This window comes from Giraffa tippelskirchi, chromosome 7 (assembly GCF_054371585.1).
Source record: "Giraffa tippelskirchi isolate mGirTip1 chromosome 7, T2T-mGirTip1v1.2.pri, whole genome shotgun sequence".
NCBI classification, from domain to species: domain Eukaryota; kingdom Metazoa; phylum Chordata; class Mammalia; order Artiodactyla; family Giraffidae; genus Giraffa; species Giraffa tippelskirchi.
The window spans coordinates 100078461-100098273 of record NC_137281.1 but is presented as its reverse complement, the minus strand read 5'-3'; the positions used below and the strand labels follow the sequence as shown (position 1 = coordinate 100098273).

At 58.1% G+C, this 19813-nt stretch overlaps 1 protein-coding gene across 1 annotated transcript in view; it reads left to right on the top strand.

The window, feature by feature from the left end:
- Positions 1–19813, top strand: part of SPTBN5 (spectrin beta, non-erythrocytic 5) — a 48459-nt gene that overhangs the window by 18116 nt on the left and 10530 nt on the right. Inside the window, exons 16-46 of the mRNA XM_081507718.1 lie at positions 174–461; positions 1498–1738; positions 1893–2032; positions 2208–2307; positions 3034–3204; positions 3688–3852; positions 4310–4524; positions 4861–5044; positions 5260–5460; positions 5696–5812; positions 6891–7048; positions 7425–7560; positions 7802–7947; positions 8668–8782; positions 8883–8993; positions 9198–9377; positions 10571–10774; positions 10954–11103; positions 11315–11419; positions 11843–12010; positions 12520–12669; positions 12809–13000; positions 13196–13291; positions 14681–14796; positions 14880–14994; positions 15746–15859; positions 16055–16176; positions 16420–16582; positions 16818–17006; positions 17274–17351; positions 17619–17791. Coding sequence (XP_081363844.1) covers positions 174–461; positions 1498–1738; positions 1893–2032; positions 2208–2307; positions 3034–3204; positions 3688–3852; positions 4310–4524; positions 4861–5044; positions 5260–5460; positions 5696–5812; positions 6891–7048; positions 7425–7560; positions 7802–7947; positions 8668–8782; positions 8883–8993; positions 9198–9377; positions 10571–10774; positions 10954–11103; positions 11315–11419; positions 11843–12010; positions 12520–12669; positions 12809–13000; positions 13196–13291; positions 14681–14796; positions 14880–14994; positions 15746–15859; positions 16055–16176; positions 16420–16582; positions 16818–17006; positions 17274–17351; positions 17619–17791 — 4803 coding nt within the window. The remainder of the gene's footprint in view (positions 1–173; positions 462–1497; positions 1739–1892; positions 2033–2207; positions 2308–3033; positions 3205–3687; positions 3853–4309; positions 4525–4860; positions 5045–5259; positions 5461–5695; positions 5813–6890; positions 7049–7424; positions 7561–7801; positions 7948–8667; positions 8783–8882; positions 8994–9197; positions 9378–10570; positions 10775–10953; positions 11104–11314; positions 11420–11842; positions 12011–12519; positions 12670–12808; positions 13001–13195; positions 13292–14680; positions 14797–14879; positions 14995–15745; positions 15860–16054; positions 16177–16419; positions 16583–16817; positions 17007–17273; positions 17352–17618; positions 17792–19813) is intronic.

The window sequence follows — 19813 nt, the reverse complement described above, 5'->3', positions numbered from 1 at the left end:
TTGGGAAACAGTGTGAGAACATGCTCGTGGTGAACGAGAGAGCCACCCATGCTCACTGCCCCTCCATTGAGGGTGAGGGGGCAGTTCAGAGTTGCCACCACTTGCCCTGGGGAACAGATGTCTGGGCCCAGGGCAAGACTGGGCACTGACTGGGTGGTGGGTCCTGTCCACAGGGTTGAGGAGATGGGCCCCGCAGAGAGCCCATCCCTGCAGGGACAGGTAGAGACGCTGCAGGGGCTGCTGGAGCAAGTGCGGGAGCAAGTGGCCCAGCAGGCCCGGGCCCAGGCTCAGGCCCAGGCCCACCGGAGCTTCCTGCAGGAGAGCCAGCAGCTGCTGCTGTGGGTGAACAGTATCCAGGCCAAGCTCCACAGCAAGGAGGAGGCAGTGGATGTGGCCTCAGCCCAGCGGCTGCTGGGGAAGCACCGAGACCTGCTGGAAGAGATCCACCTGCAGCAGGAGAGGTCAGGATGAGAGGGCAGGTGGGGCACGCATTAGGCTGGCCCTGGCCTGTGGGGACAGGGCACCAGGACTGGGCACCAGGAAGGGTCAGATGGGGAGTGACGTGTCACCAGGGGTGTGGCCCAGGATGGTGTCCATCCTTGCGCCTGAGGCAGGTTTACAAAGAGGCGGGTGAAACCAAAGACTGGTCAGACATCTTGCATATGTTGGGGAGGGACCCTGGGCAGAGTCTGAGCCTCCTGGCATGTTCTATCCTGTCCAGGCCTGGCCACGCCCCATGCAGGGGAGCCTGGTGGACTGCTCTGTCAGGGTGGCCGAGCCACCTAACCTATTCTGGGTAATACAGACCCCACAGGCTCCTGGAGCAAAAAAAGAATGGCTCAGCCTCTTGCCCCCCAGGACTAAGACAACACCCTCCCCAGTACAACAATGCCTCCCCTCGTCCTGCAGGGGTGCAGTCTGCAACCTGTGCCGCATATGAAGAAGCCTAACAGGTGGCCCAGTGGACCCTGAAACCCAGCCCATCCCCTGTTAACTAGATTCCACCACCCACTTGAGGGCTGCACCAGCTCAGAGAAATAGAGCCTTTTCCTAACTCACACGAAGGTGTCACTTGTTCTCAAACTGTCAGCATGGGGGGCATACCCGGCAGAGGGGTGGCTGCCTTTCCTAATCGCTCCAGGCTTCCCCAGGCTTGCGGTGACCCCAAAGTCAGGTATGTAGGCGGTCTGAATGATTTCTTCTGGGTGCGCTGCTCAGCCATCCGCTGGCCTGGGCATCGCCATCAGCATGGCCAGCTGGAGCAAGGTGTGACATGCAGGGAGCACGGGAGCTAATGAGTCCCAAGTCCTGGGCTGGGCTTGTTATGTTTGCTGTCTCACCAGTGGCCCAAGGCATAGCTATCCCACAGGATGAGTGGACCCCCCGGGGCTAACCCACCTCAGAGCTCCCAGGTGAATGAACCATGGAGGCCAGAGGGGAGGAAGGTTGGCCCAGGGAGCAGACAGGGTTTGACCCTCTGCCTGTCGTCCTGGACAGGCTGCAGCAGCTGGAGACTCAGGGCCACTCCATGGCAGTCTCGAGCTCCCCAGACTTCCGAGAGGTGGCTAGTGCCCTGAGGCTCCTGAGCCACCAAGGCCAGGAATTGAAGGCCACCTGGGAGCAAAGACAGCAGCAACTGCAGGAGGGGCTGGAATTGCAGAAGTTTGGTCGAGATGTGGATGGTTTCACTGCCTCCTGTGCCAACCATGAGGCCTTCCTACGTCTGGACGGCCTCCAGGTATGGAGCTAGGGGTGTGCAGCTGGGATGTGCCTTTCCCAGGAAGTAGGAGCCTGAAGCTAGGCTGGGCGGGGGAGCCCCTGGGTTGGCAATGGGTGAGATGGTGCTGACCACTCCCCTCCTCTCAGCCTGACCCCAGTCTCTATGTCTCCAGGAGGACGTGGTGGAGACCCAGAGCCTGCTGCAGCAGCACCAGGAACGTGGGCGGCTGCTGGATGCCCTTGGCTCTAGAGCAGAGGATCTACGAGCACGTGGCGAGAAGCTGGCTCTGAGCCGACACCCCACTGCACACAAGTGAGCCTGGGCCGGTCTGGGCAGGGCCTGCACAGCCCATTACCCTGAGGCTGGGAGAGTGCCCGGGGAGCAGGGGGACAGTGGGGTGAACCCTGGGCTGTGGTCTGACCTTTGTTGTGGGCCTCAGGCAGAGTGGAGCCTCCGCCTACCCTCCCCGACTCCACCTGCCCTGCAGGGTCAGAGAGCAGCTGCAGAGCATCCAGGCGTGGTGGACCAGGGTCCAGGAGAGGAGTGAGCAGAGAAGGAGGCAGCTGCTGGCCTCCCTCCAGCTCCAGGTGAGGGGCTGGGCCCCAGTGCACAAGACCTTCCTGGGAGGAATGCCTCAGAGTCTGCTGCTGAACTACAGCTGTGTGCTGTGCAGGGCACCGCACAGTTTACAAAGCACGTTCCCACACGTTTACCGACCCTCCCAGCACCTCTTGTGAGGTATTATGACTCTGATTTTTCCAGTTGAGGAAAACCAAGGCTCAGGCCACACTGCTCAGAGACAGGGCTGGACCCAAAGCCTAGGCCCCTCCCTTGGCCAGCTGCTCCCCAGCCCCAGTGTTTCTGGCCATGCTCCAGGCTTTTGCATGGGCCATGCGCTCCAGCTGCAGAGCTTGACTCTGTTGGATGTCTGTTCTGCCAACGATAGGGGCTCAAAGTCGGGCTAGTCCACAGGCCTCCTGGACACAGAGGGCCATCCATGATCTGATGCGCTGAATCAGGGGGCACCTGGCCAGACGCCCCTCCTCTCTGGGCACTGGGCGCTATGAGGCCAGACCCTGATCCTCCCGGCTTCTTTCTGCTGCTTTCCCTGAGACATTTTTCTCCCCATCTCTGTTTTCTTGTTCCCACTTGGGAGCAGTAATCCCCACCCCCCCCCACCTCTCCTGCACCCTAGGATTGGCTCTGCATCCTGCTCTTCCCCTCGGGGCACCCTCAGACCCCTCTCCCACGAGGTCCTCATAACAGCCTTCACCTCTCTCTGTAATAACCACTCTCCCCTGGTTCCTGGGCAGGAATGGAAGCAGGATGTCGTGGAGGTGATGCTGTGGATGGAGGAGAAGGGGTGGATGGTAGCAGATGAGCCCTCCCGAGAGCCCAGCAACATCCTGAGGAAACTCAGGCGGCACGAGGCAGCCTTGAACGAGCTGGCGGCCACCCAGGGGCACGTGGAGGGCCTGCAGCAGGTGCGGGACGCTGGGCCCAGGGTGTGGGGCCTGCTCGGCTTCATGCTTCCACTGGACAGCACGTTCTTATGGAGCACAGTCACTGCAGGAAGAATGGATCTCACTCTCCAGAGCATTAGCATCCCTAGCTTCCTCCTTCACTCAGCGGGCACCCCCAGTCTCAGCACCCAAACCAGCCCAGAGAGCTTCTCTCGTCCCTTCCCCTCAAGTCTAAGAGGCAGCCCCAGAGCCTGCCGCCTCCACCTGGATTCAGTCCTCCCACCAGCCTGTCCAGTGCCTGCTCACCCCATACTATTTCCAGGCATCAGAGGAAAGCCCTCCCGCCAGTGCCCATAGATCTGGGGCCACACAAACAGCTGGAGGAGCCCTTGCAGCCTATGGAGTGTAGCTTGCAGCCAGTCAGTCCCACTGCTGCTCCCTGAACCCAGCCCACCGACCACTCCCAGTACCAGCAGCTCAACCAGGCCTTTGTGTCCACTGCAGGTCGGGAGAGAGCTGCTGAGCAGCAGGCCTCGTGCCCAGGAGGATGTGCAGGCCAGGCTTCAGGGCCTAAGTAGCAAGTGGGAAGAGTTGAGACGCAAGATGGCAGAGCATGGGAAGCAGCTCCAGCAGGCTCGGCAGCAGGACCAGCTCCTGCGGCTGCTACAGGTGGGCCCAAGAGAGGGGAGGACACAGGAGGGAACCCGAGGCTGGGCTGAACAGACAGGAGAGAAAGTGGGGAGAGGAGGACTCGGGGTGCTCTGCTGACTCTGGAGTGGCCCTGGAAAGTCCTGCAGCCTTTGGAGGCCTCTAGCCTGTGGCCCGTTGACCCCGGCTTTACCCACCACTGGCTGATCCAGGACTGTCCCCTGTGTGCCCATGCATTCTCAGCACTACTTGAATCTCCCTGAGAGACACAAGTGAGAGAGGACAGGGGCACTCATGAGGCTCTGGGAGAAGGATTGGGCACCACGGATTGGAGGTGGACAGTGGCGGGGACAGAGCTCCCCATATGGTCCTTGGTGAATCTGGCGTGCTGCTAGCCCTGCAGCCTTAGCGTCCAAGAAGGGCCACTTGCCAGTCTGCACACGGGCAGCCTAATGCAACGCCCTGTATCCCTCCCCAGGAAGCCAAGGAGAAGATGGAGCAGCTAGATGGGACCCTGCAGAGGGCAGAAATGGGGCAGGACTTGGGCTCCAGCCGGGGGCTGCAGAAACAGCACTGCCAGCTGGAGGCCGAGAGCCAGGCGCTGGCCAGCAAGATGGCTGCCCTTGTCCCCGAGGCCCATAAGGTGGCCAGTACCCAGGCCATCGTGGAGGAGACCCAAAAATACCTCCAGAGGTACTTGGCTGCTTGTTCCACCTCCACCCCATTGTGTGTAACTGCCATCATATGAACCAGAGGGCAGTTTCACCCAGTGGGCCCAGCAGTGTGGCACCTCAAGGCCCTGAAGTTGTCCATGCCTCCTTCCCTTATGAGTGGAGTCACTTCTGAGGTAGGAGAGTCAGAGATCCCAGCCAGGCATCCTAAGCACCCCACAGTCTGAAGCCAGGGAGGTCATCCGGGTGGGAGGCTGGGCCCTGGGCCTTTCCAGCTGCCTCTGCATCTGGGATGAGGGAAGAACTGAGCACTGGACCTTGCCTGTTTCCAGCCTTTCTGTCGCCTCTGTCCACCCAGGTTCAAGGCCCTACAGGGACATCTGGCCACCCGGCGACGGCAGCTGCAGGCCTCGGTTGAGCTGTACCACTTCCACCACCTGAGCGACGCGGAGCTCACGTGGGTGGCAGAGCACATGCCCACGCCCAGCACCAGCTCTGCTAAGTACCCGGATGGTGCCCACCGCCTTCTCCACAAGCATGAGGTAATGGTCCCCGTTTCCTCCCAGGATCCCTGACATGCCTTTCCCAGAGCCTAGATGCCCTCCTCCATGACTCAGGGAGTCTTGATTTCCAAGTCTCTGCTCCCACCCTTCTCTGCCATCCCTGGGCCCTGGAGCCGCATCCACGGCTCTGTTCTGGGTCCCCTGTGGCTAAGGAGTGCCCTGAAGCGGCAGCCCTTCATGCTGTTCTGTGGCAGGAACTCCAGGTGGAGGTGAGAGCCCACCAGGGACAGGTGCAACGGGTGCTGGGTTCTGGGCGACACCTCGCAGCCTCCGGGCACCCCCAGGCCCAGCACATTGTGGAGCGGTGCCAGAAGCTGGAAGGCCACTGGACGGATCTGGAGCAGGCGTGTGAGGCACAGGCCCGGTGCCTGCAGCAGGCTGCTGCCCTCCAGCAGGTATGATGCAGAGGCCACAGGGTCAGGGGAAGTAGCTAAAGTTGGGCAGCCTCTTCAGGTAAGGTCTGTGGGACCTGGAGCTCTCAGGGAGCTGGGTCAGTGGTGAGAACTCGGGGCCCAGAGCTGCCTGGTCTCCATGGGAACAGAAGCCTTTTTTCTGCCTGTGTGATGTCCCCAAAGGGTGATAGAGGGTCCATCTGAAAATGTCAAGGTGAGTTGACTCCATTCTTGCCAGTGTTTCCTGGACGCATCAGAGCTGGAGGACTGGGTGGAGGAGAAGTGGCCGCTGGTGAGCTGCCAGGACTATGGTGGGGACGAGACAGCCACCATCAGGCTCATTAAGAAGCACCAGGTAGCGTGTGCTGAGCTTCCCTGCTGTAGTCTGGACTGGGGTGATGACAGGCCATGAGGAAGGAGTCTGTCACACGCCCAAAGGGCAATCCTGCTCCTCGGAGGCAGAGTCCTGCTCTTTCTTCCTGAAGACTGCCCAGCTCCTCCCCCAACCCCCACCCCGCCCAAACCCTGCAGTGCCCCCGCTCACACCCAGTTGTTCCCCCTCTTCAGACACCACCCCTTTGAAGAGCCCACCCTCTTCTTGCATCTCCATAGTGGTCCACACTCCTGTGGCCTCAGGATTTCTCTGCCTTCTCTTCTAGCTTCTTTTCCTCCCCCTGGCACTTTCCTGCTCTCTTGGGGGTCACCTGTTCCAGCCATCCCCACATCTTCCACAGGCTTCTCCTTCCCACACTTTGAGTATCATCCTTTGAGCTAACCATCCCTGAAACCTACCTCATCAGCATCCCCTATAAAAGTAAGAGAGGCCTGGAACACCCTCATCCTTCCTGGAATCTGACTCTCAGAACTACCTGTGAACCCTGAATCCCAGAGCAATCCTGGTTTCTGTTACCACTGAAGTGTCCACCTGTCTGGGCTTTTTGTCTACCTAGCCCTAGTGGTCAGTGTTTGAGGGTCCTATGACTGAGGGCTTTAGGGGGGCCATTCCTAAGGAGCGTGCCCATAGCCAAAGCCTCATGGGGCTTCCATGTCCCAGGCATCCTGGGCTGCTCACTTGACTCCATCTGTTTTCCAACTGGGAGACTGGAGCCCAGTACCTGCCTCCCGTGGCCTCTCTTCCTTGGCCCAGGGGACCCAGCGTTCACTTTGTCCTGCTAAATAGTGAGCTCTCTGCAGGCACAGACTGGGTTTTCACTTTCTTGAAACAATAAGAACTCCCATCACTATTGGGTAGATGAGTGATCGGTGTGTGAGTGAGCGGATGGGTCAGGGTGGGTGGATGGGTGAGTGTGTGGGTGGGTGGATGGGTAGAAGGAGGAACAGGATGCATGTGTGATCAATGGGTTGAATGGTCAGGAGGGTGGGTAGATAGATAGATGAATAAATGACCCAGCCTGAGCCTTGTGTGCTGGCAGGCCCTGCAACAAGAGCTGGCTCGTTATTGGAACTCCGTGGAGGAGCTTGACCGGAGAGCCCAAACTGTCACTGGCCCTGAGGCCCCTGCACAGCTGGGTGTGGTGCAGAAGAGGCTCCGGGAGCGGCTGCAGGCCCTGCAGGAGCTGGCAGCCACACGGTGAGGGGTGCTGTACCTCTCCCTAGGCTTAGGCGACCTGGCCACGGTTGACTGTTTCCATACCTTAACTCTGATTGGAAAGAGCCCGTGACCCCAGGTCTCCTTGCTGTGTATTGCTCCCTTCTTTTCATAAATTCCTCAGTGAGGCCCACTGGGCAGGAACTTGGGCCCCCAGCTCCCCATTTCTTCCCCCTACCTACACCCTCACCTGCCCTACTCTGGCCTTCTTATGTTTACTTCTCCCCAAACCCCCAGCCTCAAGCTTAGGCAGGAAACATGAATAACCTCCTCCTTCAGGCCACCCACTTTGGCTGGGTCCGCTGTCCTCAGGGGTGTGGGCAACTAACCTCGGGGGAACCATGGGCTATCCCCACAGGGACCGGGAGCTGGAGGGGACCCTGAAGCTGCATGAGTTCATGAGGGAGGCCGAGGACCTGCAGGGCTGGCTGGCCAGCCAGAAGCAAGTGGCTGGAGGAGGAGAGAGCCTTGGGGAGGACTACGAGGATGTCCTGGTGAGATGAGGCAGGGGGAAGCCCCGAGGCGGGCTGGGGGCAGGGGCTGGCTGGGCTGTGTGTAGAAGGAGGCCCTGGGTTATGAGTCCTGGCTGAGGACAGGCCTTCTGAGTAGTGGGGGCAGGCGCTGCGGCCATCCAACCCCCCATCGCCCAGATGTCAGTGAGGGGCTTCGCTCCCTGGGCTGCTTGCTGTCTCGCCAGCTGGGGCCACCCTATCACCTCTTCCCCTCTCTCCTCAGCACCTCTGCACCAAGTTTGTCAAGTTTCAGCACAAAGTAGAGATGGGTGGCCAGCGGGTGGCAATCTGCCGGCAGCTGGCAGAGAACCTGCTGGAACGACGGCACAGAGCAGCCCCCAGGGCCCATCAGATGCAGCGGGATCTGCAGTGAGTGCCGGGCGGACCCAGGGCATGGGCTCAGGGAAGGGTGCAGGGCAGACAGGTCCTGGGGAACTTAGAGAGGGCGCATGCGCCCAGGGCCACACTGTCTCTGTCTGCCCTGGTGTGGCGCTGCTTCCAGGGATGCCAAGCCTACCACAGGTGGCTGTGCCATGAGTGGCTGTGGGCTGTGAAGGGAAGCGAGGAGGAGTGTGCAGGTCAGAGAGCCCTGCCCAGACCCCCAGGGGCACTTTTCCAAACCTCTGGCTCTCAGGACTTGGAGGGGCTGTGAGAAGACTGCCTGGCTCCCCACGGGCTGGTCTGAATGCTCCTCCAACCTGTGAGATTTGAGGCAGAGTCATGCTGGGCCATAACCCCTAGCCTGACCCAGCCCTAGGAGCTCAGGGAGAGTTTGCTGAGTACATCAGGAGGGCAAAAGAGAAATTACAATCTGATTGACTTATTGAGACTTAAAGGCACGAGATGTAAGGAGTATCAAAGAGCTCAGAAATTAGTAAAATGTTGAGTGTGACAACAGCAGAGGACTGAATTCAAAGCAAAGGTAGAAAGAGAGGCTCCCGGGCCATGACCAGACAGGAGGGAGAGTTTGGAAGGGGCAATGTGGGCCAGTCCTAGATAAAGTGCAGAGAGGAGGGCTAACCAGCCTGGCGAGGGGTGAAATGAGGCGCAAAATCAATGGCTGACCTGCCGCCCATCTCCCGTGAGCAGGGCTGCCTGGTCGGAGCTGTGGGAGCTGACCCAGGCCCGAGGCCGCCTGCTCCGAGATGCCGAGACCACCCTCAAGGTTCACCGAGACATGTTGGAAGCCCTCACCCAGGTCCAGGTGTGAACCGGGGTTGGGGGGAAGTTTCTTTCTAGTAGTGGATCCTGACTCAGCATCCCACCCTCCATTCCTGATCCCCTCGGCTGTCTCCTTTCCTCAGGAGAAAACCACCAGCCTCCCCTGTGACGTGGCCCAGGACCTGCGTGGGCTGGAGGCCCAGCTGAGGAGACACGAGGGGCTGGAATGTGAACTCATGGGCACTGAGCGACAGGTGAGCCCAGATCTGGCTGCCTCTCTCCCCCTGAGGGCCCCTCGGGCCTGCCCGTCTGCTCTGCAGCTTTCCCCACTCTCGGAGCTGCCAGTCAGACCGGCTGTGCACCAAGGGCAGGGCCCTAGGGGGAGCTGTGGGACAGGGCAGGCCCTTCAGCCTCTAGGAGGACACGGCCCTTCCCTCTTATCCCCACGCTGCCCCCAGCTGCAGGAGCTGCTGGAGATGGGAGGCACGGTGCAGAGGCTGGGGCCCGGGCCACAGGCCCGTGCAGTACAGCAGAGGCAGCAGGCCCTGGTGCAGGCCTGGGAGACCCTGAAGCTGCGAGCAGAGCAGCGCCGGGCCCAGCTGGAGCGGGCATGGCTCCTGACCCGCTTCCACGCGGCGGTGAGGATTCTTCCTTCCCCAGGGCTGTGTGTGTGTGTGTGAGATGCTGTGAGTGTGCATGCATTAATGAGGCCCTTCAGCTCTGGCGGCAAAACAGGTGTGAACACGAGAAGGAAGAGCCCTGGGCACATGCTGGTATCTACCTCGGCCTGTCAGAGGGCTTAGTACGGGGGTGCAACAGTGACTCCTTATTTTTGGGTTGACACCAGCTCGTGTGTGACAGTGCAGTCAGGATACAGGGTTACCAGCCAGAGCTCAGGAGGGAAAACAGCCCAGGAAAGCCCATAACTAGAGACCCAAATGTCCTAGACAATGACCTCTGGATCAGCCAGCATCTCTTGTAACATCTGTGTTGAGCTCTCTGCTAGGAGCTGTGGGTGGGGAGAGGGGGTGATACAGAGCCTGTGTAAGACGGAATTACTGCCATCAGGGAGCTTGTCTAGCTGGGAGACGAGCTTTGGGAGTCAGATTGGAACAGAGGGCCCTAGCCATGGGCTGTCCCGGTACCTGGTAGACTGGGAGACTCAAACTGTAACACAGCAAAAAGGCTTGAGTTTAGAGACCCACCTCTGCCACTTTCTAGCAGCGTGGGCTCACGCAAAGCATGACCCCAGCTTGTTACCCCTGTGTGTGAGTTCCTGGAGGTTACAATCTCCCGCATGCTTGTTGTGCCATTTACCCTGCTTCGTCTGTGTACTGAGCTGTCAGGACTAGGATCGAAGGCCCCTCCAGCTCCAACATGTGTTTGTACATAAATCAACAGAAGTCCGTTTATAAATACAAAACCAGAGATTCAGAGGACAAGGCAGGCAGTGAGATGTCAGGGGGCAGGGGAGGTTCCACAAGGGAAAGAAGGCCTTGGCCCTTGATGAACATGGAAGCTTGGAAGGGATGGAGGGAAGGAAAAGAACTCTAAGCAAGAGGGGCAGTGAAAACCCAGGGTGGAGAGAAGTGCCAGGCAGGGCAGGAGGAGGCTGGCTTGGCCCTTATGCAAATTTAGTGACCTGGGAGGACTGGGTTGGATGACAGCAGAGGAACCAGGTGACCACAGGCCTCATGAGCCTCATCTGAGGTCTGACCCGGGACAGCTCAGGCCACTCCAGTGTGTGCGCTCCAGGCGGGCTGTGGCTGTGGCTCAGAATCCAGTTCTCTGCCGCCCAGCCCAGCTCTCCCTCCCTCTCCCTGGGATCCAGGTGTGGGACTACACCTCCTGGGTGGCCAGTGTGTGGCAGGAGCTGCAAGTAGAGGCAAGCTCCCAGGAGCCCGGGAGTGGCCCACTGAAGCTCAGCGCCCATCAACAACTTCGGGCCGTGTTGGAGGCCCGGGAGGAGCTGTACCAGCACGCCGCCCAGCTGGGTCAGCAGGTGCTTCTGGCTGCAGGGACATGCATCAAGGAGGTAGCGCCCCTTTCCCGGTGCCACCCTGCAGCCTCCCTGAACCGAGCCTGCACCTGACCCCTGTGCCCTTGCCCCACTGTGCCATACCAGTCACTCCTCAGAGGCTTTCCCTTGGGACCCATGTCTGTCCCATGCAGGCAGCTCTCTGGAGTGCAGGCTCCCTGTGTGCCCATCCTCAGGTCCGGGATGGGCTGCAAGCCCTGCGGGACAAGCGGGAGCAGGTGTTCCAGGCCTGGGAGCAGAAGCAGGAGAGGCTGCAGGCCATGGGCCGGGAGCAGCTCTTCCTCAGGAAGTGTGGCCGCCTGGACGAGATCCTCAAGGCCCGGGAGGCAGGTGCCCTCACCCCGGAGCCTTCCCAGTGCTCCCTCTTCTCTCCTCTCCCCAGCTTGCTCTCTTGCTTCCTGGGACCCTGGCTCTTGCCCTGAAGTGGAGCTCAGAGGCTGTGCCCTGCCTCAGCCCAGATGGCGGCAAGTGGGGGTGGGGGATGACTGCCTGGACCATCCCTGGTGGCCTCTCTGACTTCTCCATGGACTGAAGCAGGTCCTCCTGAAAACCAGTGCCCTGGGGAGCTCAGTAGAAGAGGTGGAGCAGTTGATCCACAAGCATGAGACCTTCCAGAAGGTGCTGGCTGCACAGGAGGAGAAGGTAATGGATTCAGGGAGTCAGAGGTAGGATGGGGGGAGTCTGGGAATTTGGAGAGTTCTAACTGGGGGCTGTGGGGGGGATTGGTGTGTATCCACAGTAATGCTGATGTATGGAGGTGGCCAGGGGTTGGGGGCGCTAGGAGCCCCTGGTCAGGGCTGACTGAGCAGAATGGGATGTGTGGCTCAGGAGGAGGGCCTGGGACAGAGTGGACCACACTGGGCACACAGGGGCCACGTGGCTCCGTATCACATGGTCACAGGGGAGCCAAGGGGGACGGTCTGGTGAAAGCCGGGGCTGGTTCTGGCTTGCTGGGAGGACCAGCCAGTCCTAGGCCATGCAGTGCGAGAGCAGGTCTTCCCTGTGGGCCAGCCTCTGAGTGGAAGAACAGCAGGCTTTGCTCCCTGACCCCGACCCTGCCCACAGGAGGCAGCTCTGTGTGAGCAAGTGAAGATGCTCAGGGGCCCCAGGGCACAGGACCTGCTTTGCACAGTGCTGGAGCGCCGGGCTCGGGTGAAGGAACTGGTGGAGAGTCGCCAACACTCCTTGCAAACCTCCCTGCTGATGGCTGCCTTCGTCAGGGCTGCCGCCCAGGTCAGAGACCACCCCAGCCCAGTGCCATCCACATGGGCCACATCTCCCAGTTCCAGATGATGTCCACCTTCGCAGCTTGTTCAGGCCTCGCCACAGCTCTGTGATGAGGACACTGAAGTTTGGAGAGTTAAATGGCTTTCTGAGAGGCCATTCTGGAACCCAGACATTTGATTCAAAGACCCTGTGTGTGGAGACCCCACTGCTTCCAAAGCTCTTGCAGACCCAGGGCAAAGAGAGGCGCTGGGAGGGAGCAGAGTGGTTCAGGGTCCTGGGGCCAGCGAGCCTCATCTCCAAAATGAGGTCTCACCCGAGGTCCCTGCCCATCCCCTTCCTGTGGCTGGGGGACCAACTGGGCCCAGACTGCTGGATCTTATTTACCAGACACTGCCCAGCCCTCCCCTCGGGCCAGCAGTCCACAGCCTGGGCACAGCTAAGGGCAGGCATGTGGGACATCTCTGTGGACCTAGGCAGCACCAGCATCGTGAGACTCATGTCCGCACCCCCACCAGGCCAAGGACTGGATCCAGGAGCGACTCCAGCAGCTGAAGGAGCCAGTCCCTCCTGGGAACCTGAAAGCTAATTTGAGACACCTGCAGAAACACCGGGCCTTCGAGGCTGAGGTCCAGGCCCGTGAGGAGATCATAACCTCTGTTGTCAAGGTAACAGCCAGTCCCTCAGCCCCAACCCTGCCCCACAGTGAGGACTCCAGTATGGCCAAGGGGAAAGGGGCAGGGGGAGCCTGTGATGGAGAAAAAGCAGGAGGAAGAGTGACGATCAGCATCTCCCCTCTCTCCCCAGGAGGGCAAGGCTCTCCTAGCACAGAGCCACCCTCTGGTGGGAGAGGTCTCCCAGAGCCTGCGGGAGCTGCAGGAGCACTGGGAGAAGTTGAGGCAGGCAGTGGCTCTCCGGGGCGAGGACCTGGAGGACAAGCGGAACATCCTGGAGTTCCTGCAGAGAGTGGACACTGCAGAGGCCTGGATCCAGGAGATGGTGAGACCCTGTTGGGCAGGGACAGAGCTGGCAGTGGGGCTGTGGGGCTGGCAGATGGAGGAGGGAGCCCTGGCAGGAAGTTCCCCAAGTCACCACCTGCCCCAGCACTGCTGCTAGCAGCTGGGTGCCTGGGGGCTAGGTGCCCCCAGGGCTGGGTGCTGAGAGTACAGCCTTCCCAACCCATGGCCCCCACAGGAGGTGAAGGTGAATGTCGGCGACCTGGGCCAGGACCTTGAGCACTGCCAGCAGCTCCACAGGCAGCTCCGCAAGCTCAGAGGAATCTGGGCTGGGGTAAGGTGCCCTGCATCAGGAAATAGCTACCAAGTGTGGGCTCTGGAGCCAGAGGCGGGCTCTTGTGTCAGCTCTGTGCTTACGACCTGCACTTGCTTAGGCAGGCTCCCTCACCTTGCCAAGTCTTAGTTTCTTCATCTTTAAACTGGGGATACTGCTTCCCTCATAGGTAAGAGAGCATATATGAATGGTGGTGGTTACAGGCATCTATACATATGATAAAACTGCCTAAAGCGATACTTTTCCACACATACACAGATGTGTGCAAGTAAAAACTGCTGAACTCTGAATAAAATCTGTAATGTAGTTACCAGTTATACTAGTCAATGCCCTGGTTTTCATATTGCACTATAGTTACATAAGCTGTTACCATCGGGGGAAGCCAAGGGAAGGGTACATGGGCCTTCATTATACACTGGTGCAATTTCCTGTGCACCTGTGATTATTTCCAAAAAATTTTTTTAAATGAATGCATGTATGGTTGGATGTAGTGGCTAATCAATAAACTGCAGTGACTCAGAACCCTCATTCAACATCTCCTCACCAACTCCCTCATACACACCACCAAAATCAGTTTCTCTTAGGTGGTGTAAAAATTAGCCAATTGTATTCACAATCACGTATTAAGAGCCCAGACTTGCTAACCTCACCCCCCTGAATGAAGTATATGACTTTGTAAAAGGCTGTAGTGCTTCAATCTAAGAGCCTTTACTAGTAGGATTTCACAGCCACTGCTGTTCCAGATGCTGTAGTAGAGAGTACTAGATAGACTTGAGGAGCTGGGCTTGAGTCCTGGCTCTGCCATAAATTCACCATGTCGGTCTCTGAGCTCTGCTTTGGCTTCTGTGAGAGAACCCCCCTTCCCTTCTCACCTCACATGACACACCTCTTGGGAAGTGCTTTGGAAATGTAGACCAACGCAAGGTGCTTTTCCTGGGGCAGGCCACCTACAGCCCTCCCACTGTCGGGGACCCTTTCCCTTTGTGGCTGTGAGCTCCACACAGTGGCATTCTCAGCCCAGTGACTCCCAGGGACAGGGACACCCTAACCTAAGGAGGCTGGTGCTCACTGTTTCATTCAGGCCCTTACTTGGCTTTTCGTATCCTGAGAAGATGCATTTTCACTTTAAAAGCTTCTGTTCACCAATGCATGCCTGCCCTCCCGCTCCTGCCTGGTCCTGGTGAGCTTCCCCTGGGCTCCCTGCCCCAAGAGTATCTCACTCAGTACACCTGACATGGGATGGGATAACCACGCAGAGGAAGCAGCTACCACCAAACACGCTGTTCCTCAAGCTCTCTTGGGCCCAAGCAGACCCTCCAAGTAGAGGCTGCAGCACAAAGAAGGGGCTCAGAGCTGGTGCCACCAATGCCCACACCCTGTACCTCACAGGACACGGTGGATGATGCCCGCATCAGGAGCATCACTGACTTCTCACTGCAGCTCAAGGCCCAGGACACTGAGCAACTCAAGACCATCTGGCAGCGGCAACAGCAGCTCAACAACAGGCCGGTCCCAGAACCTGAGCAGTAGGGCTGGCAGAGGGGGCTGAGGGTCCACCCCAGACTCAGCCTTACACCCTCTCTCTCAGGTGGAACAGTTTCCATGGCAACCTGCTCAGATACCAGCAGCAGCTTGAAGCAGCCCTGGAGATACATAGGTTGTCCCAAAAGCTTGATGACATCACTCAGCAGGTCAGGAAGAAGGTAAGCAGTGGAGGAGCTGACGCAGCCAGGGAACAGTGCCTCCCACCCCTGGTCCACCTCTCCTCTTCAGCTGGGTACTTGGAGGCGGGTCCCACCAGGGGGCCATCAGTGGGTCTGCCAGGGGCTCTTAGAGTCAACTCTGGACCTAGAAGCCCCCATTTGCTTCTCGGAGGCTGGCCCCACCTGCCTCCTTTCTCCCTCAGAAGCACCATGAGTCCAGAGGCCGGAGCAACCCCTCCTCCCCACGTGTCCTCTGCAAAGCCAGAACCCGCAGGAGGTTTGCTGGGCTTTGTGTCAGCCGACACGTGGGAGCCTGGCCAAGACGCTGGTAGAGGCAGGAAAGTTGTACGCAGCCTGAGAAGCACCCTGTTAAGCAGGTGGTGCCCTGTTCTGGGCATGCAGAGAGCTCTGTTCTTACTGCCTGTCTGGTTCCTACACAGCCAGGCTGTTCCGTCTCGGTTCCCTGCAAAGGAATGAGGGTCAAGTGAGAGTGCGTGTGGAGGCTCCACACCATAGAGGTTCTTGCCGCTGGGGAACCTCCAGGCCCAAGTGTCTCCTGGGAATCTTCCTCTTTCACAGCAGGAGGGACATCTGGTCAGGGCCAGCGGCCTGCTCCAGCCCATGCAAGGCACTGAGAAGGGAATCAGGCTGGCCGCTTGCTTTCCACACAGAAACCTTGTGGCCAGCGACCCCTCTGCCATGAGGGAGGAGCTAGAGCAAAGGCTGGTAGTAACGCCCCCTTCCTCCCCAGGCCACCCTGGTCCAGGCCCTGGACTGTGGGAAAGATCTGGACAATGTGCAGAGGCTGAAGCAGAAACACAAGGAGCTGGAGCAGGAAATGGGCCTCCTCTGGGCCCAGGTGGAGGTGTGCAGCTGGGGAGTTGGGAGGTGGGCCCAGGCCCAGGGGTACAGCATCCAAAAGACCTTGGGCACCCATGGGTGGGGGGTGGTGAGATGTCAGGACCTCAAGAGACATCCAGGTCTTCTCAGTTGTGGGCTGGGCTCCCCTGCACACCCCCTGCCTCCTGGCTCCAGCCCCTGACCCTGGCTTCCCGCACAGCCTCTAGAGCGTGAAGCGGGCCAAGTCTGCCAGAGAAGCCCTGAGGTGGCCCACAGGCTCGGCCACCAGCAGCAGGAGATGATGGACAGCTGGCGGCAGCTCCAGAGCAGGATCCAGAAGTGGTATAAACCCCAGATCTCTTTCGCCCACCACTCTCGCTGAGCCAGCCCCTGCAGCGTCTCAATCCCCAGCCTTCCCCTTAGAGTCTTTCTCTGTCCTTAATAATGATCAGTATTGCCAGTCCATTAATTCCCAACCCCTGGGCCTTTCTTTGGCTGAAGGGATTCGGGGACAGAAGGCAGTGGTGGGCACAGGGGCAAAAGGGCTGGGAGGCTCTGGGACTAGCTGATGAATCCTGTGGCCAGGAAGGAGTCACTGGATGCCTTGCACCAAGCTCAGGAGCTGCAGGCACTGCTGCGGGAACTGCTGGTCTGGGCCCAGAGGCTGCGAACTCAGCTGGACTCCCGGAGAAGCCCCGGCAGCCTCGCGGAGGTCCAACGCATGTTGGAGGAACACCAGGAACTCAAAGTGAGCGGCTCAGACCCTGAGGCCTTTCCCGGATCTCATCTCCTCTCTGGCCTCCTCCCCCTTATTGTGACCACAATTATCTCTTGGGTTCTTTCTGTGTCGGCCGCCTCTGCCTTTCCCCTCGTCCATCCTGCCCCCTCAATTGTCTTTCCCACCTCTCCTCCTTCCCCTTGGCCCTCTTCCCTCCCACTCAGGGAGCCTCAACCTCTGGGATCTGAGCCCAGTCCTCTTACAGGCCGAGCTGGACTCCCGAATGGACAGCATCAGCCTGGCCCGAAGCACTGGGCAGCGACTGCTAGCTGCGGGGCACCCATCCACCCCCAACATCCGCCAGGCCCTGGCTGGTTTTAATCAGGAGCTGAACAGCCTGGAAGGGGCCTGGCATGAGCACCAGCTCCACCTGTGTCAGGCCCTGGAACTACAGGTAGGCAGCCTCCATCCCACCCCCACCGCTGGTGCCTGTGCTAAACCCACTGCCCCTGGTCAAAGCCAAAGCCAGAGAGGCTGCTGTGCCAGGGGCCTTTCCCACCACCCACCACTCATCTCACCCACCGCAAACCTTGCCTGCTGTGACCCCTTCTGTTGAGCCAGGCCCCAGTCCTGGTTTCCCACTGGGCCACCAACAGAATCACTCTACCTGCCATGACTGGACCCTCTGCTCACTTTCTCCTGCCTTTTCCTTTCTCAACAGCGAGTTCTGAGCTCTGTGGAGCAGATGGAAAGTTGGCTCTGCAGCCTGGAAGCCTGCCCAGCCAGTGAGAGTCTGGAGGTAGGTGCCCAGCAGGAGTGAGGGAGGGTTTGCCAGAGCAGCATTGGGGATCAAACCGGCCAGTGCTGCCTGAGATTTCCAGTCCAAGGGCAGCTCCCAGCCCTCAAGCCCTGGAAATTCTAACACTTGACCCCTATCCCTCATACCTTTCCTGGTTGAGAATCTAAAGTCAGATATAGCCTGGAGGGATTGGGGGGATGTGTTTGATAGGAAAGCAGGTAGCTGGGGACTGGGAAGGGCAGCCCTGTAGACAGTATCACCTCCCAGGACTCCTTGGCCAACGTGGAGACCCTGCTGTGGAAGCACAGGGTGCGTGAGCAGGACCTGAAGGCTCAGGCGGAGAAGATGAGTGCGCTGGAAGCCACCGCCCGCAGCCTGCTCCAGGGCGGACACCCCGAGGCCCAGGGTGCGCTGAGCCGGTGCCAGGCCATGCTCCTGAGGTACCTCTGGCTCTGGCTGAAGGGGCTGTGGTTGGTGGGCTGGCACAGGCATCAGGCTCTTCCCCTGCCCTTCTCCCCTTAGCCTGGGCTCCCCCAGCCTTTACCAAGGGCTGAATTCAGATGCCAGGGCCCCATTGTCCGGACCCTGCAGTGAGTCAGCCTGTTAGGGAATCAAACAGCACACGGTCAGTCTGCTGAGATAAAGGTGACTTTTACAAAGAAGAACATGCTTGAGAAACTAAGAGAGAGACAACCTCATGAGGAGGCCATACAGAGCACAGCAGTGAGCCAGACACTGCTGAGGTTCTGTGCAGCCCACTCACGGTGGGTTTTGGGGCCCATTCCTTACTAGTCTCCTGTCTACAGTGAGGGGATAACAATACCTCCTCTCAGGCTTGTGGTCAGGATGGGGAAGGGACCCTTCATGTCCTGGCACAGTGCCTGGCATGCAGGCAGGTTCTCAGATTTCTTATGCCCGTTTAACTGAAGCCCACGTGGCTATGAGGCTCCAATCTCTGCTTGTTTTCCTCACAAGAGCCTATATGGTTCAGCGGCCTGTCCAGCTCCTCAGACTTTTAGACCAAGGCAGATTTGAAAAAAGCTGGATCCCAGATCAGCAGGGGTCTCCATCCTTCCCAGAGAGCCCACTACAGCCCACAGTGTTGTGGCTCCTGTGCTGGTGCCCACCAGCTGTCCTCTCCTCTCCCCTGCACATGGACCTCACCTGGGTACCCAAGGTCTTTGACTGACAGATGGAAAATATTGGTTTGCTGGTCTCTGTCAACACTCCCTCCCCCTAGTCCCACTGGGTGGTTCCAGGCAGGCCCAGCTGCACTCCCCAGGGCAGTGCCACCCAAACCCCACCCTTTAAGGCTTCTGGCATCCTCTAGGGGGCTGTTTTCATTTCCACAAAGACTCTCTGCATCTCTCCTATTCCCCTTACACCTTTTGGCAACCCCAGCAGGAAGAGACAATGGTTCACACTCACACCAGCGTGGAGACTCTGCTGGTGGGAGGTGTGTATGGACCCTGGTGGGGTTACTGGGGATATTAGAACTTCTTTTCCTATCTAATAGATCTCATTCCTAACTGCTGTTTTTATTCGTATTGTAAAGGACTTACTATATTGGTCCAGGGGTATACACATATATAAATCAGTATGTATATGTGTGTGTATATATACGTATATATACATATGTACATGTATATGTATACATACACACACACACAAACATCCACCCATACAAATACATACCAAAAAATTCTTACTAATAGCAGTATATGATCAAAAAGTAGTTTAGACACTGAATTAGTTTGCAAGGCTGCCATAACAAAATACCACAGACTAGTGGCCTAAACAACAAAAATTTAGTTATATTTCCAGAGGCCAGAAATCCAAGGTTAAGATATTGGCTCACTGGTTTCTCTTGAGGCCTCTCCTTGTCATCACACACTCCGTACATGTCTGTGTCCTAATCTCTTCTTATAAGGACACCAGTCGTATTGGGGCCCATGCTAATGACCTTATATAATTTAATTATTTCTTTAAAGGTCTTTCTTCAAAAACAGTCATATTCTGAGGTACTGGGGATTAGGACTTCACCATAGGAGTCTGGAGGACACGATTCAGCTCATAACAGGCACAAATAAGGGGAAGTAGAGCGTGTCTCTAAATTTTAAAGGAAACCCCAGAGTCAGGGTAAATTGATACACAAGAAAGGCTGTCCTGGTATGGAAGCAACCTGAATGTCTATCAACAGATGAATGGATTGAGAAGATGTGGAACATATATACAGTGGAATATTACTCTGCCATAAAATGAATGAAACTGGGTCATAAGATATTACTCAGCCATAAAAATTAATAAAACTGGGTGAACCTAGAGTCAGAGTGAAGTAAGTCAGAAAGAGAAAAAAAAATATTGTGTATTAATGCATACTTATGAACCTATTTGCAGGGCAGGAATAGAGACACAGACATAGAGAACGGCCTTGTGGACATGGGGAGGGAAGGGGAGGCTGG